Source organism: Citrus sinensis, chromosome 3, assembly GCF_022201045.2.
Source record: "Citrus sinensis cultivar Valencia sweet orange chromosome 3, DVS_A1.0, whole genome shotgun sequence".
Lineage (NCBI taxonomy): Eukaryota > Viridiplantae > Streptophyta > Magnoliopsida > Sapindales > Rutaceae > Citrus > Citrus sinensis.
In genome coordinates this window covers 7141068-7158634 of record NC_068558.1, presented here as the reverse complement: position 1 = coordinate 7158634, position 17567 = coordinate 7141068, and the positions used below count along the sequence as shown (strand labels likewise).

The window sequence follows — 17567 nt, the reverse complement described above, 5'->3', positions numbered from 1 at the left end:
GTTCATGGGTAAGAAGAAGTACAAAGATAGCCTAGTAAATGGTTTTTAGCCACCGACTAAGAGGACAAGTATTAGAAAAAGAAATTGTAAATGATGCATCAGAAAAGCCTGAACTGCATCATTAATTAGGTAACTGTATACCTCCCTTTCATGGCCACAGAGAAAAGCATTTTGTAACTGAATTTGGAGGGATTATTTTTATTTGCTACTATTGTGAATGGTGGGGCAAAATTTATGCTCTTCTGAGTTTAAATTACTCATAAGAAAGAAAGCTAACAATATTTTAGTTGCAAATTCGCATATGGTTCTTAGTTGTATTTTTCTAGCAGGTCAAACCACACATTTGGAAGGATTCCCAGATGTAACTTCCAATGATATAATAATCTTAAGAATAAAAAATGAAAATGAAGGGCTCTTCACATGCTGAATTTACATCATTCTGATGCAAGCTTCTGAATGCAAAGAGGTGAGTACGATCATTCAGGGGGTCCCTATAGGAGAATAATGGAGCGAAAAAGATAGGGAAATATCTTTATCTTATGCCTTATGGTGTAATACACTTTTTCTCCGTCATTATCAATGAGAATGGAACTTATGAGATTGCCTAAATCGTACAAGACAAGTTGCTTTTTCCCATTGATTTAGGGCAAGTGCCGAGTTAAAAACAGGTCCTGGGGTTAACTACAGTGGATGTAACTACATTTGCACTTGGATAAGAAACATAGGTCTCCATGGCTCCATCCAATATATTTAAGGATATGTTTCTCTTCAAACATAACCATGTGCCTCTTAGCTTACGTCAAACGGTTATAAATACACACAGAAATGGGGAAAATTCAAGATTAAGTTACATTGTTAGTTGTTCATTGTTGGACCACCCTTACACTGAACATAAAGATACAGTTCATCTAAATTACTAGAATAACAAACAAATCGTAAAGAATCTAATAATTTGATATATCAAAGTATTTGTAAATCTGCAATAAAGCATACTTTGTAAACTGAGCTGCTCACATATAAATTCAAAACCCCCAACTACAAAATATATAGCAATCACTAGAAAGAAGGTTTTTCCACAGAGATTGTACAGATTGTGAAAGAAAGATCGTTTAACTAATCAATACTTCCAATCAATGTTCCCCGTGTGAATAGTTGTCTCTGATATTAAAATTCAATCCATAAACAAAGCGTATCAGGAATCAGTATCTGCTTAAAGCATACTCCGTATTATGGGGAGGAAAGATAAGATTATATATCTAAGAATTTTGGAGCTAATTACCATTACACATGTTGAAATTGAAGGCAAATCTTATTCACTTCTTCATTGGCAAAAAGAAAGTTCATGGGACATCACTGACTTGCATAAACTTGATTAATATCCAAATGATTGTCTTCAGTAGGTCGGACAATTTAAGGATGGAAATGCTGTTCTCAAAATTTTCACGAACTCGAATGCATATACCTAGCTGCCAAATGAATTAATCAGCCAATAACTGCAACCAAGAGCAAAATCTCTACCCAGAAGTTTCTGATACTCAAAGCAATTCAGATAGATCCATTTAGCAACCAGCTTTCCACCATTGAGGAAAACTGTACTGCAATATGGAACCAACCCAAATGGAATAGAAGCTATTTTGCTTCACAAAGGATTATACCATCTAGGAATTTGGGCTTTGATTCAAATAGCCGTTGTATTTTTCCTTGCAACTAGACACATGCGCTAGTCATATGCATCAAAATTGAATATGTACATCAATCAGCCACAAACAGGAACAATTCTACACAAATTGTAAAGCCAGATTAAAGGGAATATTATTGTGTGGAAACATACAGTGAGAACTGACCTTGATACTCTAACAATACCAACAAAAACATCATGAAAAAACTTAATGCGACACAGTATCTAGAAACTACAGACAAAAAATGTAGCCTAAACCAGTAGGCCAAAATTACAAAAATATTGGGTTCAAGTTCATTCAACAAGAAGAAATGGACGCATAATTATAAATGAAGTCTCCATAATGTGTTATATGAGCTTTGGTACTTGAACAAGCAATCATACGTTACACAGAACAGGCAATAAATCATCATTCTGATTTATCTAGAAATGCAAATGCTAAAAGGTCTGCTACATAATTTTGCAAACAAATTACACTTGCAGCTATGGATGATTTAAAAGCAAGTGCAAAAAAAAGAAATCTGTTAGTAGATTCTTTCAAAATCTTTCATAACATAATTTAAATAACATCAGAAGTTTAACGTATTCGTGTATTTCAAGCAATAACTAAAAAACTCACGGTTTAAAATAAACAGCCGCCGCTGGGGTAGAGGGCTGAGCTGTATCGGTTTCTTTTCGCCTTCAGCTGCTTCTGGTAGTGAGAAAGCGTTGGGTGTTGTTAGAAAAACGTGTGGTTAGGAAATAACGAACATTTAAATAGTCGGTTTGGATTGGCGCCTTATTTATTATCCACTGTCATTATGCATAGCCAATCCGAGTCGCCCTTTTAGCATTTTGTGGTTCTATATATATATATATATATATTATTTTGTTATTCTTATAATGAAAAACTGAAAGCATTAAAAAGAATTAGAATAAATGACGTAATAATGGAAGTAATTATGCCTTGTTAATTTATAGAGAAAAGCACATTTACCCACTTTACATAATGAAGAAACAAAAAAGAAGCTCCCTGTTTTCATCACACAATTTACCTATGAGCAACTGAAAAGGCAGGGAATATGGATTTGCCAAAATACCTGTACGATTATGTTTCTACTTCCAGAACTAAAACTGAACAAGACCGTAAGATAGAAAATCTAAGGAAAAAGAAAAAAAGGGGAAAGATGACATTGCTCCCCGGCACAAGGTTCTGGTTTATCACATTTGAACTTTGCTACAGTTTAGACAAAAAGAGCTTCACATTGAGCAAATAATAGAATTCACCAAAATACAATTTTTTTTTCCTCACTTTTTTTGGTGGTTTCTCAACAGAACAATCTACAAAAGAGATTGGGCACCTTTATATCAAATACAGACGAAAATAAGGTGAGTATGTTTAACAAGTATAACAATTAGATTGGGAAGCAGCCTCTACTAGGCAGGTGAAATTTCATTCACCCATAAGTTTTAAATGTCAACGGTCCATAAAAGCTCCAGCATGGCTCGTCACTGGTCCAGACCAGTAAAACAAAACCTATCTACAATACCCAGGCAAAACCATTTGATACCTCATCAAAGTAACATGTCTCAGCCAAATGTAACTCTCTGCATGGCAGTACAGCAAGCCCTTGATACTTCCAAGATTTAAGAGCCATTAAGCTTTTGGAAAAGCTCCGGAAGATGTGCATTGGTCAGCTTAGTCCTCTTGCTGATCTCATGCTTCTTCTTCTTTGGCTTGTTCTTAGAGGAAATACCCTGAATCTGTGCCGCAGCCCTCCTCTTTTGAGTATTGGTAGCAGGCTTCATGCCGTTCTTCTGAAGATCCTTCTCAATGTCCAGCATGTCAGAAGGTAATGCAATGTCTCGGAAAAGAAGTTTAAGGTCATCATCCGCCTTAATAGGTACCCTGGGGTCATTAGGGTAGGCAATGTCTTCCTGTGAATCGAAGTTTGACAACAACCAAATCTGACCCGCAGCTTTTAAAGCCTATAATAAAGAATGATCTTGTAACAAACAGTTGCATATATGAACAACATAAACCAAGAACCAGGATTTAGGCTACCATTCCAGTATTACCATACAAAATAAGGGACCCGTTGCTTTATTGAAGGAAGGAATAAGCTAAAAGACAAGAATATATTAATCCACACATATTATATATTAATAGCACAATGGCAGGTAGCTGCTCTCTCTGTAAGGAAATCCAAGATTTTAAAATTGCTGACATCAAACAAAAATGAATCCAAAAAACTTCACTTTTGACATCTTTATGGCTCATGAAGATAAACTTTTACGCATTTTAACAATTACAAAACTATCAAATTTATCCAACAAGATGTATGGCTCACCAAAGCTAACCTTAATGCATTTAGTCAAAAACGAAAATTATGCATTTTATCAAACCAAAATTTCTTCTTTCATAATGACACACACACTTTAGCACCCACAATCTGTCAAGATGAGCTCACAATTCAAGCCTATTCACCTCGTAACCAGAAAAGGCTCATTACTGGAACTTCTAGAGATATCAACCACCACTGGACTTTGGTGGCAAAATACACTCAGGTTCACAAACTTGACGCAATTAAAGGTTCATCAATGTTCTCACCAGAAGAAATAATTCTTCTTAGAGGTTTCTATGCACATACTTAAGTGTTCATAAATGTTTACAATTTGAATTCTCCAATGTGGCATACCTGTAAGTCCTCCATCACAGTTGGATATGAATCTTTCAGGTCAATCACAGCAATTCCTTCTGGAAACTTACGCACTAAGACTAGTAGTTGACTCTTGTCCTTCAAATCATGCTTCGACTGCAATAAAACATTATATTAGATATTTTAGGGGAGAGAAAGAAAGCCAATAATTAGCCATTAATAACCATTTGACTAATGATTCTAAGATTCCTAAACCACAAAGTTCGGATGTAAACAGATTTGAATATTACCTTGTAAGAAAAACGCTTCCCATCATAGTGCACTTTTGGGTTATTTCTCAAGCTGTCAAAAACAGCTTTATTAGCATTCACATCAACGTAACAATCTCTATTTATTTCTTCCGGTGTAAAGGCTTGCCTTGTCTGCAAAAACACACACAATAACTCATAAGGTTGTTATTAATGACTGTTGCTTCTTTACTGCCATGATAAAGTCTGCACATTTTCCTTGAAAACAAAAATCCCATAAGAACAGGATGAAAAGACGAAATACTAAGAAAATAGAGGAGGGTGCATTGAATACCGTACTCAACCACAGTTTCAGCGGACTTTTGAACCTAAATTAAGTAATTGAAGATATAAAGCAATGCTCTATATCATCAAGAAGCAGAATTTCTCAAGTGAAAGATCAATAATCTGCAATCTTGATAAACGAGTGTTGCTATAGTCATACAACATCAGCCATCACCCTAAATTATTTTATGATTCCAAATGTCTATTGATTGCTTATGCTGCTCTTTAAAGGCCCAATCACATCAAATAAAGACATGCATCATCCAAATTTGCCTCAAATTCACCTGACAAAAGATATATGAATTGTATCAGCCCCTTCCTCCTCCTCTAGCCATGTGACCGTACTAAAATGTTTTCCCTCTAAATAGTGTTAAAATCTCCAGCAACAAATTGAAGCAAACATAATTAAGTATCAGACTGTGTAGACCAGCCAATTATTCAAATCATAATATATGAATTTTCAGTTTTATGCTATTGGAAACATTGCAAACATGCTATAAGTTTAAGTATTAATATCATGAAGAAACTACAAACAAAGATTAAGTTAAAACCTCCAGCAGCCGGTCTATGACACGCTTGATCTGAGCACCCACAGGAGATTTACGGATGCTATTGATATGCTGAAGTCTCTCGGTATCATTTGAAAATTTAACAGGAGGAGAAGATCTTGCAGCAGTTGATGCTGCAGCAGGTGTAGGCCTTGAAGTTGTTGTGGCCCTTGAAGCTCCTGATTTGGCTGCAATGTTGCTGAGGGTTTCCTGGCACTTCTCTTGCTGCTTCTTGAATCTATCCAACTTTTCTTGCAACGCCATCTGCACATAAATATGTTTAGTGACAACAGAATGACTTCAAAAGGTGAATCTACCATTCTATCCACCAATAAATACAGAAGAAAGTTCTGAACACTTGATCAAAATCTCAATCAGTCAACAGGAAGCAAAATACGGCACGCTGCCAATCAAACTCACCAATCATGCCAAAGTGGATAAACTTAACAATCAAAACCAACAAGATAGAAGATAACGCACATACAAGGTATAACAAAACGCAATGGTGGGTAAAGAAACACTACGAGTTCCGCCAAAGGGACAAACAAAAAATTGCCCATCATCATATTGTTCAAGTCACTAATGCACAATCACCACGAGGAATTCGTCGAACATATATACTGCTAAAAGAGACAAAAAAGATTTTTAGTAAAAACCCTAATTAAACTAATGCTCGCAACCAAGGGCAATACAGAAAACTAATCGAAAATTGCTCAAGAAGATTCATACATACAACCAATACACGTCCAGAAATGAAGCTTAATTGATCCTCAAAATCTAGCAGAAAGCAATTTTCCGGATTCAATTGATTTGATAAACAAACCGCCCGTACTTGAAAAAAAAAAAAACAATGAAATCTTGATGAATGTTTTGGCTGGCGGGGGCACCTGTAATTGTAATTCCTGCCGCCGCAGGTGGTGACTGCTGACGATGAGAAAGGAGGAAGATAAAGGAAGCAGTTACTTCACAATTTCTTTCTTTTAACAGAGATAACCAAACGAGTTTATTTGTCTGACATGATGAAAATATAATTAAGATGACAACGCATTCACTTGTTAATAAGGGGAAAATGTCTGATACACCCACCGTTTGAGGAAAAGAATAAAATAATTTACTGATGCTTCTATAAAAGATATTTAGACTTAGGGATGATAAAGTCCGGGTCAGTCTAAATTTATTTGGGCCCAATTCAGGCTCGCGGGCTTAGGCCCGACCCTCACCCATGAGAGCTTGGATAATGGCCTAAGAAAAAAAAGTCCGGATAAAGTCTAAGTCCATTATTTTAAAAAAAAAATAATTTTATAAATTAAAATAATATAATTAAAATTAAAAAGTAATTTTAAAAAAAACTTAAATTCTTAACTTATAAATCAATTATGATTCAAAAAAATTAAAATTATGATGCTAAATTCTTTTTTTTTGTTAATTAATTAAGAGAGTGGTTGAATTAGAAAATTCAGTATTAAAGAAAATTAAAATTATGAGTTTTTATTTGTTTTATTTATTATTTTAATTTAAAATATTCATTATTTTAATTTATTTATGATTATAATAACTTATTGATCATTAATTTATTTCAAATTTACAATAAATTAACAAATTTAAAATAAATAAATAAAGCTCAAGCCCGGCCCGACCCAAGCCCGGCCCGAGCCCGGCCCGAGCCCGGCCCGACCCAAGCCCGTACATTTAGATAACAAAGGACATGGACATGGGCTTGAAAAATAGTTGCTGGTTATCCAATATTATGAACATACCCTAATAAGAATTTTGGTTTAGAGATTCAATTTAATTTATTATTTATCCTAATTTACTCATTGATTGTTAATTAAATTATAAGAATATCCTTATTTATAATGGTTAAAATCACTAACTTTTATTTCCAACGCTGTTTAATATTTCGTTTGGCCTAATTTTATTCTAAAATCAAATAAATTTAGTTCATTATTCAATGATAAACCATAATCTTTATAATATTAAGGAGTGTTTCGTCCCTTTTTCATAAACGTTGGCTCGTATTAGTCATTTTTCCTTTAATAAATAATTAAGGAACGATAATATGGAATGCTAAATAATAGGGACAGCTACATGGAAGTACAAAAATGCCCTCTGATGTTGTAAGTAAATTTCCTTTGAGGATTAACGAATTAACGCTGACGAATTTTTGGTTTATTTATATTTTTCGTGTAAATTTGAAAAAAAAATGATAGTTGATTCTCTCCCATTACTCTGATTTAAAAAAGAAGTGTTAATTATGGGTGGGCTATTTGCACTCTAAAAAATACTTAGAACACTCATCTACTTTGGACACTCATTCATTATATTTAAAACAATTAACTTTTATTCTGTACACTCTTAAAATTCCAAGCATACCCTTAAAGCTTCCTCTTTGTTTCTTTTTCATACATTCATATCATCAAAACACCCAAGTCAAGAATTTCTTATATGCTTTCAGTATTAGTTTATCTACGATTTCATAAAAGCTCAACCCATTATACAATAATTTTGTTTGTACTGCAAATTATTTATATTATTATTTTCAGATCTTGAACAACAAATAAGCCATTTTTTTCTTTTCAGATTCAAAAGATTAAGCAATTCATGCCAGGCCTTTAGCAAACAATAACCAATAACCGGGTTTAATAATTGATTTAATATAAATATGCCAATCTAATAAGTAATTAAGTGGCAAAATTTTATTGAGTTTGAGAGAAAATTTGATTAGTATAATTTATACCACATCATAAAAGTGGAGAACTTGCGAGTCATGATTTTCTTGACAAGAGTGGTGAATGATTTGATTGAGTTTTAAGGATTAACACTAGTTAAAAATTAATAAATTTATGCGATGGAATGCGTTTGTTGCGAATAAAAAATAGGATTTAAAATATTATAGTTACATTACATATTGTATGGGTGCACATGTGCATTATATGTTTGTCTCGATTAATTTTTTATTTATTTATACTAAATTGTCTTTATTAGTAAATACCATTATGGGTATATTTATAATATAAAATTTGTATAAAATTATGAGTGTCCAAAGTATTTTTTAGAGTGCATATAGTCCCATACTTTATTAAAACTATTATGTGTCATTTTTTTATTAGATAAGAAATAATTTTTTATTAGTTGTGAATTGTCACTCATTTAATCAAGTAGAACTCTATTTCTTTTCGTTCTATTTATCTAATAATAATAGTTTTCATATGCTTTCAATTTTTTTTTCCAAAGTTAAGATAATATAAATTGCTATGTTATCACTGTTATTCCATCAACTTCATAGATAATTTTTTTTAAATTAACTATATTAAAATCTAACAAATCTAGCACATCAAAATGAGTTTTTATATATTTTCCAACCAAAAAAATGAATTGATATGAAAAGACAAAATGGGACAGAACACGTGGCTGTAATTTAGCGTCCGTACACTTTTTTGTCCTTGTTCTTGTTTTGTTTTTGTTTTTTTTTTAATAAATATTAGCACACACGTGACACGGCTGAGGTGGTGTGGCTGAGTGTTCTTTTCTTTGGATCACCGTTTCGTTCTAGCAAACGGACCAAACTCCGTTCAGCTCAAACCCTACATAGAGAGAGAAAGTGGAGACTTAAGACTTTGACCGCCGGCGATCACGGCCGATTCCGGCAATCTAGCTGCTGAAGCTTTGGATCCTTGCGAAAATGGCGGTGAAAAGCGAGGAACGGCTTCCTACTGACTGGACTGCGAAATTCAAAGTGGAAAAGAACGGTCGAAAAACTAAGGTAAAATTCAGCTTTTTATTGAAGCTATTAGTTCTCATAATTTCTCTATTATTTGGTTTATTTAATGAAAGGATGCGTGGTAGTTGTATGGACATTACTATATGAAATTTTAGTGTTTCGTTGGTTGCATGTGGAAATTGGAAAAATTTTCTCTTTTTATGTAAGTTGATCACTCGTTTAGTTGATGTGTAAAAGTTTATACCGATATAAAGGTATACTAATTTGACTAAGTTTTAAGATTAAGTTACAAATATCCCATTAGTGGAAAGTGACAATGCTTTTGAATTTGGCAATTATGTTGCAAATCTCTTTTGAACATTCAGTAGTTTTTTATCATTTAAATGATGATGAGCATTTTTGTTTGTTACAAGAATTGTGGAAGTGATGGAGTGAAGAAATGATGTTTTGCCGCAGTTCAAGGATTCATGTCTGGTGAAAGCTGTCAGAGAAGCTGTGTGTTTTATTTTTCTTTTAACTCCATGTGCCAGTATCTTTGGATAGTGGTTTATTTGTGTGTCGAAAATCATCTTTTGTTTACTTTGGGGAATCGAAAATCATCTTTCCCTTTTATGTGAACGAAAATGATGCGTGCTTGCAACTGTCTATAAACTGGAAGCTTTGCGAGCTGGATTAAGTGGTCCTGGTGTTGATGAATGGCAGAAAGTTGAATAAATAATATCGCAATGTTTTTTGTTTTTGTATATTGAGATGGATTGATCGTCGCAAATTGTAGACAAATTAGTAGTCTTAAATTATTTAGCGCGAAGGTGACATTATCTATGCGTATTATATGCTACATAATAAGTGATCTGTAATTTTCACATAGTGAAATTTGAAAAATACATTGGTTATTGTAGCTATCTAAATCAGTGACAGTTCTTATGGAAGTCTTAAAGCACTTGCAATAGTCATAGAACCTTTCTTGGACATCTTGTGTGGTTATCCGCCTGATTGATTTATGAGTTTTGCTTCCATTTTGGGTTAAGAGTTTGTTTCCTAGTACGGATACAAAGTTTGTGAATGCTAATGCATGTAATTGCCAGGCAACAGGAGTTTGGCTAGGTGCAAGCAGTATTTTATATGCCTTGATATTGTGACATCAATTGCTCTTTTACCTAATAGAAGATAATGAAAACTTAAGGTTAATTAACATATTAGTTTTTCCATTGTTGCTCTATGTAAGGAAGAAACATCATCTTATCTGTTTTCTTAAGTTTATTGTCGTCTTGATAAGTTGTACTCTTCTTTTGGGTTGCTGAGAGGATGTCCATTATGTAAATTATCATGCAATTAAAAAGCAGCCACCATGCTTATTATTTCTCTGGCTTTTGTAGTACTACATGAATGTTAGAACGGGTCAAAAATTCTTCTCCAAAGAGGATCTTCTTCGATATGTTAAGATGAAAAGAACCCAACTGGATGAGCCTTCTCCAACTAGTAGCCACGGAAAGAGGCACTTGGAAAATAGTAGCTCGAAAGTGAGAGTTTAGAACCTCCTACCTAATCTTTCGTTATTTGTTTAATTTTTTTCTTTTGTTATTTAATTTTCCACTTTATGATTTTACAGCTTGTAGCAAAAGAGAACAAACAGGAAAATAGTCGTAGCAAAAGGCACTCAGAAAATAGGAGCATGAAAGTGAGAGTTCAGAACCTCCTTCTTAATCTTTTGTCATTTGTTTGATAATTTTTTTAAAAATTTAATTCTCCATAATTTACTTTGTATAGCTTATAGCAAAAGAAAATAACCATGAAAGTAGCTGTGGCAGTAGGCACTCAGAAAATAGTATTATGAAAGTGAGAGTCCATAGTAACCTCAGACTCCTTTTTCTCATTTATTTTGTGTTTTTTTGTTCATATATTGTGTACAGCCTGTAGCAGAAGAAAACAGCCATGACAATGGCCATGGCAAAAGGCACTCAGAAAATAGTAGCACGAAAGTAGAGCCCAGAACCTCATCCTTGTTCCTTTGCTCGTCTGTTTTGTTTTGTCTGTTTAATTGTCCTGAATTTAATTTGTACAGCCTGTAGTAGATGAAAATAACCGTCCTGATTGGTTGCCTGATGGCTGGGTTGTGGAGTTGAAAACCCGCAAGAGTGGTTCAGCTGTGGGACGACAATACAAGGTATTGCATGCATTTGCTTAAAATTCTGTTTGGATCATATGAAGAAAAAGATGTACTACCACGGAATTTTCTGTGTATCGCTCTTTCTCTTTTACATTTCTATTGGCCAGACTTGTTTCTTCATTTATCTTCTTGTTCATTCCAGTCATGAAGTCTCATTCTGGTGCTGGTTATTGATTAGCTGCAACTTTAGAATGCCAATTGGCATGTCACAGAACATTACTATGCACATGAGATCTGTATGTATTGCACATTTTTCTCTGTGGTAATCATGTGATTGTGAGATCTGACCCTACATATTTTAATTGTGTTAAATAATTTGATTGTATGTGACACTGTTGGTAGTTATGTGTTGGGCAATTTCTCAGTATATTTCATAGCTGGAAACTCCTTAAATTCTTATGTAACTGCATCTTTCTTGCAGGTTTACATTGAGCCAATTACTGGATGTAAATTCTTCTCAATGCCAGAGGTTCTTCGTCATCTGGAATCTGTGAAGAACAGAAATTCTGAGTGTGAAAGGAAGACAACACCCACTGAAACATCAAAGTATGAGGGTACACGAAAGGTTTCAACCAAAAGAGAGAGAGAAACAACAGAAAGAGTATGTATGGCTTTAAATAAGAGTTGCAGCTGTATCTCGAAACTAAATGCACAATATTGCCATGATTCTATAAAGCCAAAATGCCACCTGTTAGGATACTAAAGATACCTGTTTTCTGAAAGATTTAAGTCACAGGATCATTACATTCTCATTTTGTGAGCTTTTTTTTTTTTAATTTTTTGTTTGGTGCTGCTTATACATGTAAAATCTAGGTGGTGGTTGAGAAATCTACTGTGGTTGATTTGCCGCCCAGCTGGACTAAGGAAACCAAAATTAAAAAGACTGCACGTGGAATTAGAAAAGACCGGGTATGGAGCTCTTCTCTCACTTTGGCAGCATGTTCAACTAAATGATGTTTGTTTTTTACTGGTAAACTGCCGTGTATAAATTTTGATCAATACTTTGCTGCAGTATTTCACCGATCCAGTTAGTGGATATGTATTCTGTTCAAAAAAGGATGTATTCCGCTACCTAGAAACTGGAGAGATCAGTAAATATGCATTTAAACCAAGAAAAAGGGGTGCTGATGCTTCAGAGCTGGTTACTGAGGAAGCTTTGGTACGTGTGCACCCATCTTGATACCTTTGTATAATGCATTGTTGTCAGAATCTTTGGTTGTTAATATTCGATTTATTACAGGGTACAGATACATGTTGATTATAGCACTGTTGTTCTGTATCATTTTAATCACTCAAACTTCTTGGTTGGTCAAATTGGGTTTATTCAAGATAAAAAATATTAACATAGTTTTTGGTTTGGTTAAGTTTGCGTCATATGTATATATTCATGTTTTCTAATGACAATTACTATGAAATATGTTGGTATCCCCTCTTGTGAAAGGGTTAATTGGAAACTATCCACAAGAGGGATTGAGGTTATAGAAAACTGTGAAAACTCTCAAATTACAAATTTTTGTAGATTTATAACAATTATAGTTATGCATAAGGAGTCAGAATGTCTAAAAAATAATTTTTATATGTCAAGTGCTACTGTGTAGGCTTAGTTGGTGCAAATGTGCTTAGCACGTTAAAATTCAATCAAACATTGATAACAATAATGCATTAGAATATCACGCTGGTATGGCTCAATGCCTATGGATATTCTGATTCAGTAAGAGTTTCATAGCAATTCTCTTAGGGTAAAGCTTTTCTTGCTACTGGTGACAGTGCATGGCTTGACAGTTACATTTCATAAAGTTGAACACATGCAAAGTCTTTATCCACTAGTCTTTACATCGAAGTCCTGAATATTCATATGTCTATCAAACTTTTTACATTCCCTTGATTGTTAAATCTTCCCAGTTTTTTGTCTCCTTGGGGATAGAATAAGCCTATAGGACTTGGCTTAAAATGATGCCCAACCTTTCTTTACCACTATGATATTCAGGAAAAGCATGTTAGAATGTCTCACCAGTCGAGGCAAGAACCTTTCTTCATTAACTCTTTTTTTTTTTTTCGTTTTTGATTTTTTGGGGGGCCGTGGCGGCCGGGGGGGGGGGGGGGGTGGACCGGGCACTTGGACGCAGTTTCTAATTCTCAACTGTTAATTTTTGAATACTGAATGGACTATTTAAATGTTAACATCAAAAATATCTTTACACAATTGATCTATTTAAATTACATATAAGCTTAAGAGACTTATCATCAAAATTTTAAAGAAAATCACATTTCTTATTCTCAAAGAAATTTATATTTTATTTATGTAAGATAATTTATATATATTATAGATAGATATATATAGATAGATAGATTAGATAGGTAGATGCACGGACACAGAGGATTTCGATCAGGTAGTGGTTATTCACAGAGGATTTCGATCACGTAGTGGTTATTTACCATTGGTGGAGCTGTGTTTTGGGGCCCACAGCTCCACCAGTGAGCACCCGCCACGTGTGCAGTAGGTGTGCATAGTCGTGCACTAGATTAGGTGTCTATATATACATATATTAATGTGTATGTGTGTGTGTATTAATGTATAATATTGTATTTGTTTTAAATAAATTTTATAGCTAATTATTATTTTTTAAATAGGAAATATATATTTTTATGTAACTCAATAAACTCTATTTATTTTGTCAAACTTTAACTTGAAAATATTATTTTGTCAAATTTTTATACTTTAAAATTATTTCTAGCATGTAAGTACTAGTTATCTAACGACAAGTTTAAAGGACTCAACTGTCAAATTGATAATCATACATTAAAAAATGAAAATAAACATCTTTTCGACATATGCATTAACATTAATTCTGACTTAATCCAAATTCTTACCTATTCAGTCTTCAACCGGAAAGAGAAATAAAGGGTTTCCTCAGTATGGTTCGTGTTCAAGTTTTAAATCTTCTCATATCCAACTCCCAAGTCTAGAACGTTGCTTCACACTGCAATTCTAGTTTTATGGATGTGGCTGTCTCTTTCAGCTGAAAGAAGTAGTAGTAGTTGTTTTTTTTAGCCCAAAGCATTTAATTTCCTATATATTGCTGTTGGGCAATTAACAAAAATTTTCTTGTATCTAACCAAATTTTTCTTGCTTTGCCTTCTGTCTATTAGCCATTTCCCTATGCTAAAAGGCTGAAATTGGATCACACTGCTACCAGGAGACAACTGTTTCCAGGTGAGATGTTAAAATGTAACTGTCTCAAAGCAATCAGAGAACAACTGCAGGAAAAGTGATGAGCTAAAACTTTGCTGATGCAGTTAAGGAGAGTTCTGATATATGCAGCCCTGAAGTTATGAAGGCTGAGGTCTTGAATAAAAGGCGGGGCAAGGAGGTATCTCGTCTTGCTGGAGCTCCCACAGCTGAGATTCCCCCAGAGCCAATGGCTAAAATGGTGATTGATAAGGGTGCTGAAACCAAGGTAATCTCTAATTTGAGCAGTTCAGCGCTGCCAAAATTAAGGCGTTCAAAGAGAAATCAAGGCAAAATGGTTTTTGCTGATAATGGGCCCGTATCAACTCCTGTTATTGATAGTCTTCAAGAACAAAGATTACTTGATAGTCACATTGAGTGCAGCAATGGAAAAACTCTGAATGATATGACCAAATCTGCAAAAAGGAAAAAGCTTAACTTCCCTCTTCGGTCTTCAAAACGTCTTGTTGGGCTTGAACCTGAGCTGGTGTCCAACTGCATGTCCATTGAACAAGCTCCCAAAAAGGTAACTACAGAATCATGTAAAAATATGGTCATTTCATCTGCAGTTTTGACTTCTACGGGCTTGGTGAATAAAGTATCTCATCTCAAGGCTGGCTCAGTACCAGAACTTGCAAATGTGTCGTCTGACGTAACCATTCTATCAAGTGGAGAGCCATTAAACAAGGTCAAATCTTCAAGGAGCCGGACCACTCCTGGAGAGCAATTGCAAAAGTTGAAATCTGCTGAAACCAGTGGTGACATGTCTGAACAACGTGTATCCTTATTCTTTGGGAATTCTTATTTAGATCCATGCCTGGGACCTGCATTCAAGGCTCTGATTGGTGAACTACCGGTGAATTCTAATCTTGCTAGTGGGCCTGTTTTAAATCCTGCAGCTGATATCCTGCAGGAGACGAGCATGCAGACGACCGATGGGGAAAAGAGAAGCAGCAGAAAAACTCATATAAACTCAATGCAATCAAAGAACAAGCAAGAGCTTAGTTTGCCTCGTCGGTCTTCGAAACGTCTTGCCGGGCTTGAACCTGAGATGATGGCCAATTGTGAGTCCCTTGAACGAGTACGAGCTCCTAAGAACATAATTACTGAATCTTGTAAAAGTAAAGGCATGACTGCATGTTTGACTTCGAGTAGTTTGGTGGATGAAGTTTCTCAGCAGCTCAAGGCTGGCCCAGTGCTGGGACTTCCAAATCGTGCATCTGTGGTACTGGGACTTACAAAATGTGTGTCATCAAGTAGAAAGCCCTTGAACAAAATTAAATCTTCTGGGAACCTGGCTATTATTGGGGGGCAATCTGCTGAAGCCAATGATGACAAGTCAGAACCACATTTGTCCTTAACCTTTGGGGGTACTAATTTAAATCCATGCAAGACTATGATGGGTGAAACTCTGGTGGATTCTTTACCTGATAGTGATCCTGTTTCAACTACAGCCGATATTCTGACAGAGAAGAAACTGCAGGAGACTAAGGTAGAAAAGAGCAACAATAAAAAAACACGGATAAACTTGAAGAAATCCAAGAACAAGCAGCAGCTTAACTTGTCTCGTCGGTCTTCAAAACGTCTTGCTGGGCTTGAACCTGAGCTGGTGTCCAACTCAATTTCTGGTGAACAAGCTTGGGGAAATGCAACTGTAGAGTCTTGCAAGAGTGAAGCCCCCACATGTGAAAAAACAGATCCACATGGGCTGCCAGATGGTGTATCTCAGCAGTCTGAGGCTGGACATGAAACAATGCTTGCACAGCACGATCTGCCAAACGGTGTATCTCAGCAGGTTGAGGCTGGACATGAAACAATGCTTGCACAACATGATCTGCCAAACGGTGTATCTCAGCAGGTTGAGGCTGGACATGAAACAATGCTTGCACAACATGATCTGCCAAACGGTGTATCTCAGCAGGTTGAGGCTGGACATGAAACAATGCTTGCACAGCATGATCCTACTGATATTGTCACTCCATTACTTGAGTCATCAGACAAGAGCGGCAAGCCTCTTGAAGCACAAACTGTTCCTGAAGAGCCATCTCAAAAGTTGGAAAATGAGAAGCCAGAAGAACAGCCTCAAAAGCTGGAAAGTGAGAGAATGGATATTGAAAATCCAGATTCACAGGTCCTCCTTCCATACGGGGATTCTTGGTCGGATCCATGCCTGGAATTCGCATTCAAGACTCTTACGGGTGCAATACCAGTAGATGAGAATTTGGCAATTCAGGATTACTTCCAGCATCAACTTGACCCTTCTGACACACAGAAGGACAATAGCTTGGCCATGCCAGAGTTTGGCCCTATCAAGTCTTTCCAAACTGATGTTCCACATCAGCTTGATACACCAGAAAAGCAACCTGCTTCTGCTCCCCAGCAGCAGTTGCCCGCAAACCCCTTGCCACACCCGGGAAATGCAAGCACACCAAGTTCAAGTAGCATTGATCTCAACAACCTAGCATAGTCGGGAAAAAGTAATTGCCATGAAAGGTGATGTCCTAATTAAGGTCACTAGCTTTATAACTTGAGCTAGTAAATAATTTACTCTTTGTAATGGACGTCTTTACATGGATTGGTAGAGATTTCTCTCATTGCCGTCTGCAACTAATTTTTAAAGTTGCAATCTGTAATTGGTAAGGTAGTCAAAACTTTAATCCTTTTGTATGGATTGTTCAGAAGATGCAGAGGGCAGAAACCTGAACTTCCAGTGTGGGCATCCTATTGTTTCCTCGCCATCGTTTTCGTCAATTGCTGGTGCAGTACTGCTGTGCAGTGTGTGATGCACATTATTTTTCTTGTCCTAATTGAAGGGTTACGTACAATGAAGTTGGTATTTCAATCGATCTAAACTAGCAACCGTTAGCTCGCCATCCAGTATGGATTTGTTAACGAAAATTAGATATACAAGGATCTAAATTTATACTAAAAATGTTTAGCAATCGGGGCCACGTTAACATGCCAGTTGAATATATTACATTCAAGCAATAATAAAATCTTTGTTATTGAAACA

General features: G+C 35.4%; 2 protein-coding genes across 7 annotated transcripts; one reads left to right on the top strand and one right to left on the bottom strand.

Annotated features, from left to right (window-relative positions):
- Positions 1-2832: 2832 nt before the first annotated feature.
- Positions 2833-6516, bottom strand: LOC102622567 (uncharacterized). Of its 4 annotated transcripts, XM_006477375.3 has the most exons (6): positions 6167-6181; positions 5922-6060; positions 5441-5701; positions 4608-4739; positions 4357-4473; positions 2833-3646 (listed from the first exon to the last, which is right to left on the bottom strand). In XM_006477375.3, exons 3-6 carry the CDS (start codon positions 5699-5701, stop codon positions 3305-3307), a joined length of 852 nt encoding a protein of 283 aa, XP_006477438.1. In that variant the 5' UTR covers positions 5922-6060; positions 6167-6181; the 3' UTR covers positions 2833-3304. The 4 variants fall into 4 exon arrangements, with proteins under 4 accessions (XP_006477438.1, XP_006477437.1, XP_006477439.1 ...); XM_006477374.3 differs by lacking the exons at positions 5922-6060; positions 6167-6181 and adding an exon at positions 6325-6516; XM_006477376.4 differs by lacking the exons at positions 5922-6060; positions 6167-6181 and adding an exon at positions 6270-6292.
- Positions 6517-8932: 2416 nt separating this feature from the next.
- Positions 8933-17400, top strand: LOC102622266 (uncharacterized). 3 transcript variants are annotated; one of them, XM_052437097.1, is made up of 11 exons: positions 8933-9200; positions 10535-10678; positions 10768-10836; positions 11069-11137; positions 11221-11322; positions 11747-11926; positions 12139-12234; positions 12338-12484; positions 14476-14539; positions 14623-16412; positions 16476-17400. In XM_052437097.1, exons 1-11 carry the CDS (start codon positions 9120-9122, stop codon positions 17019-17021), a joined length of 3288 nt encoding a protein of 1095 aa, XP_052293057.1. In that variant the 5' UTR covers positions 8933-9119; the 3' UTR covers positions 17022-17400. The 3 variants fall into 3 exon arrangements, with proteins under 3 accessions (XP_052293057.1, XP_052293058.1, XP_052293056.1); XM_052437098.1 differs by adding an exon at positions 9572-9653 and having other exon boundaries at positions 14623-17400; XM_052437096.1 differs by having other exon boundaries at positions 14623-17400.
- The last annotated feature ends 167 nt before the right edge of the window (positions 17401-17567 follow it).

What these genes read in the sequence shown, in the direction of transcription:
- LOC102622266 (XM_052437096.1), top strand. Translation starts at nt 9,120, where the DNA reads ATGGCGGTGAAAAGCGAGGAACGGCTTCCTACTGACTGGACTGCGAAA. An exon ending in CAGAAAATAGGAGCATGAAA is followed by an intron (nt 10,837 to 11,068) that starts GTGAGAGTTCAG and finishes TATTGTGTACAG; the next exon opens with CCTGTAGCAGAAGAAAACAG. An exon ending in GTGGAATTAGAAAAGACCGG is followed by an intron (nt 12,235 to 12,337) that starts GTATGGAGCTCT and finishes ACTTTGCTGCAG; the next exon opens with TATTTCACCGATCCAGTTAG.
- LOC102622567 (XM_006477374.3), bottom strand. Translation starts at nt 5,701, where the DNA reads ATGGCGTTGCAAGAAAAGTTGGATAGATTCAAGAAGCAGCAAGAGAAG. An exon ending in TCATAGACCGGCTGCTGGAG is followed by an intron (nt 4,740 to 5,440) that starts GTTTTAACTTAA and finishes GTGTTTTTGCAG; the next exon opens with ACAAGGCAAGCCTTTACACC. An exon ending in GGAAGCGTTTTTCTTACAAG is followed by an intron (nt 4,474 to 4,607) that starts GTAATATTCAAA and finishes GTTTTATTGCAG; the next exon opens with TCGAAGCATGATTTGAAGGA.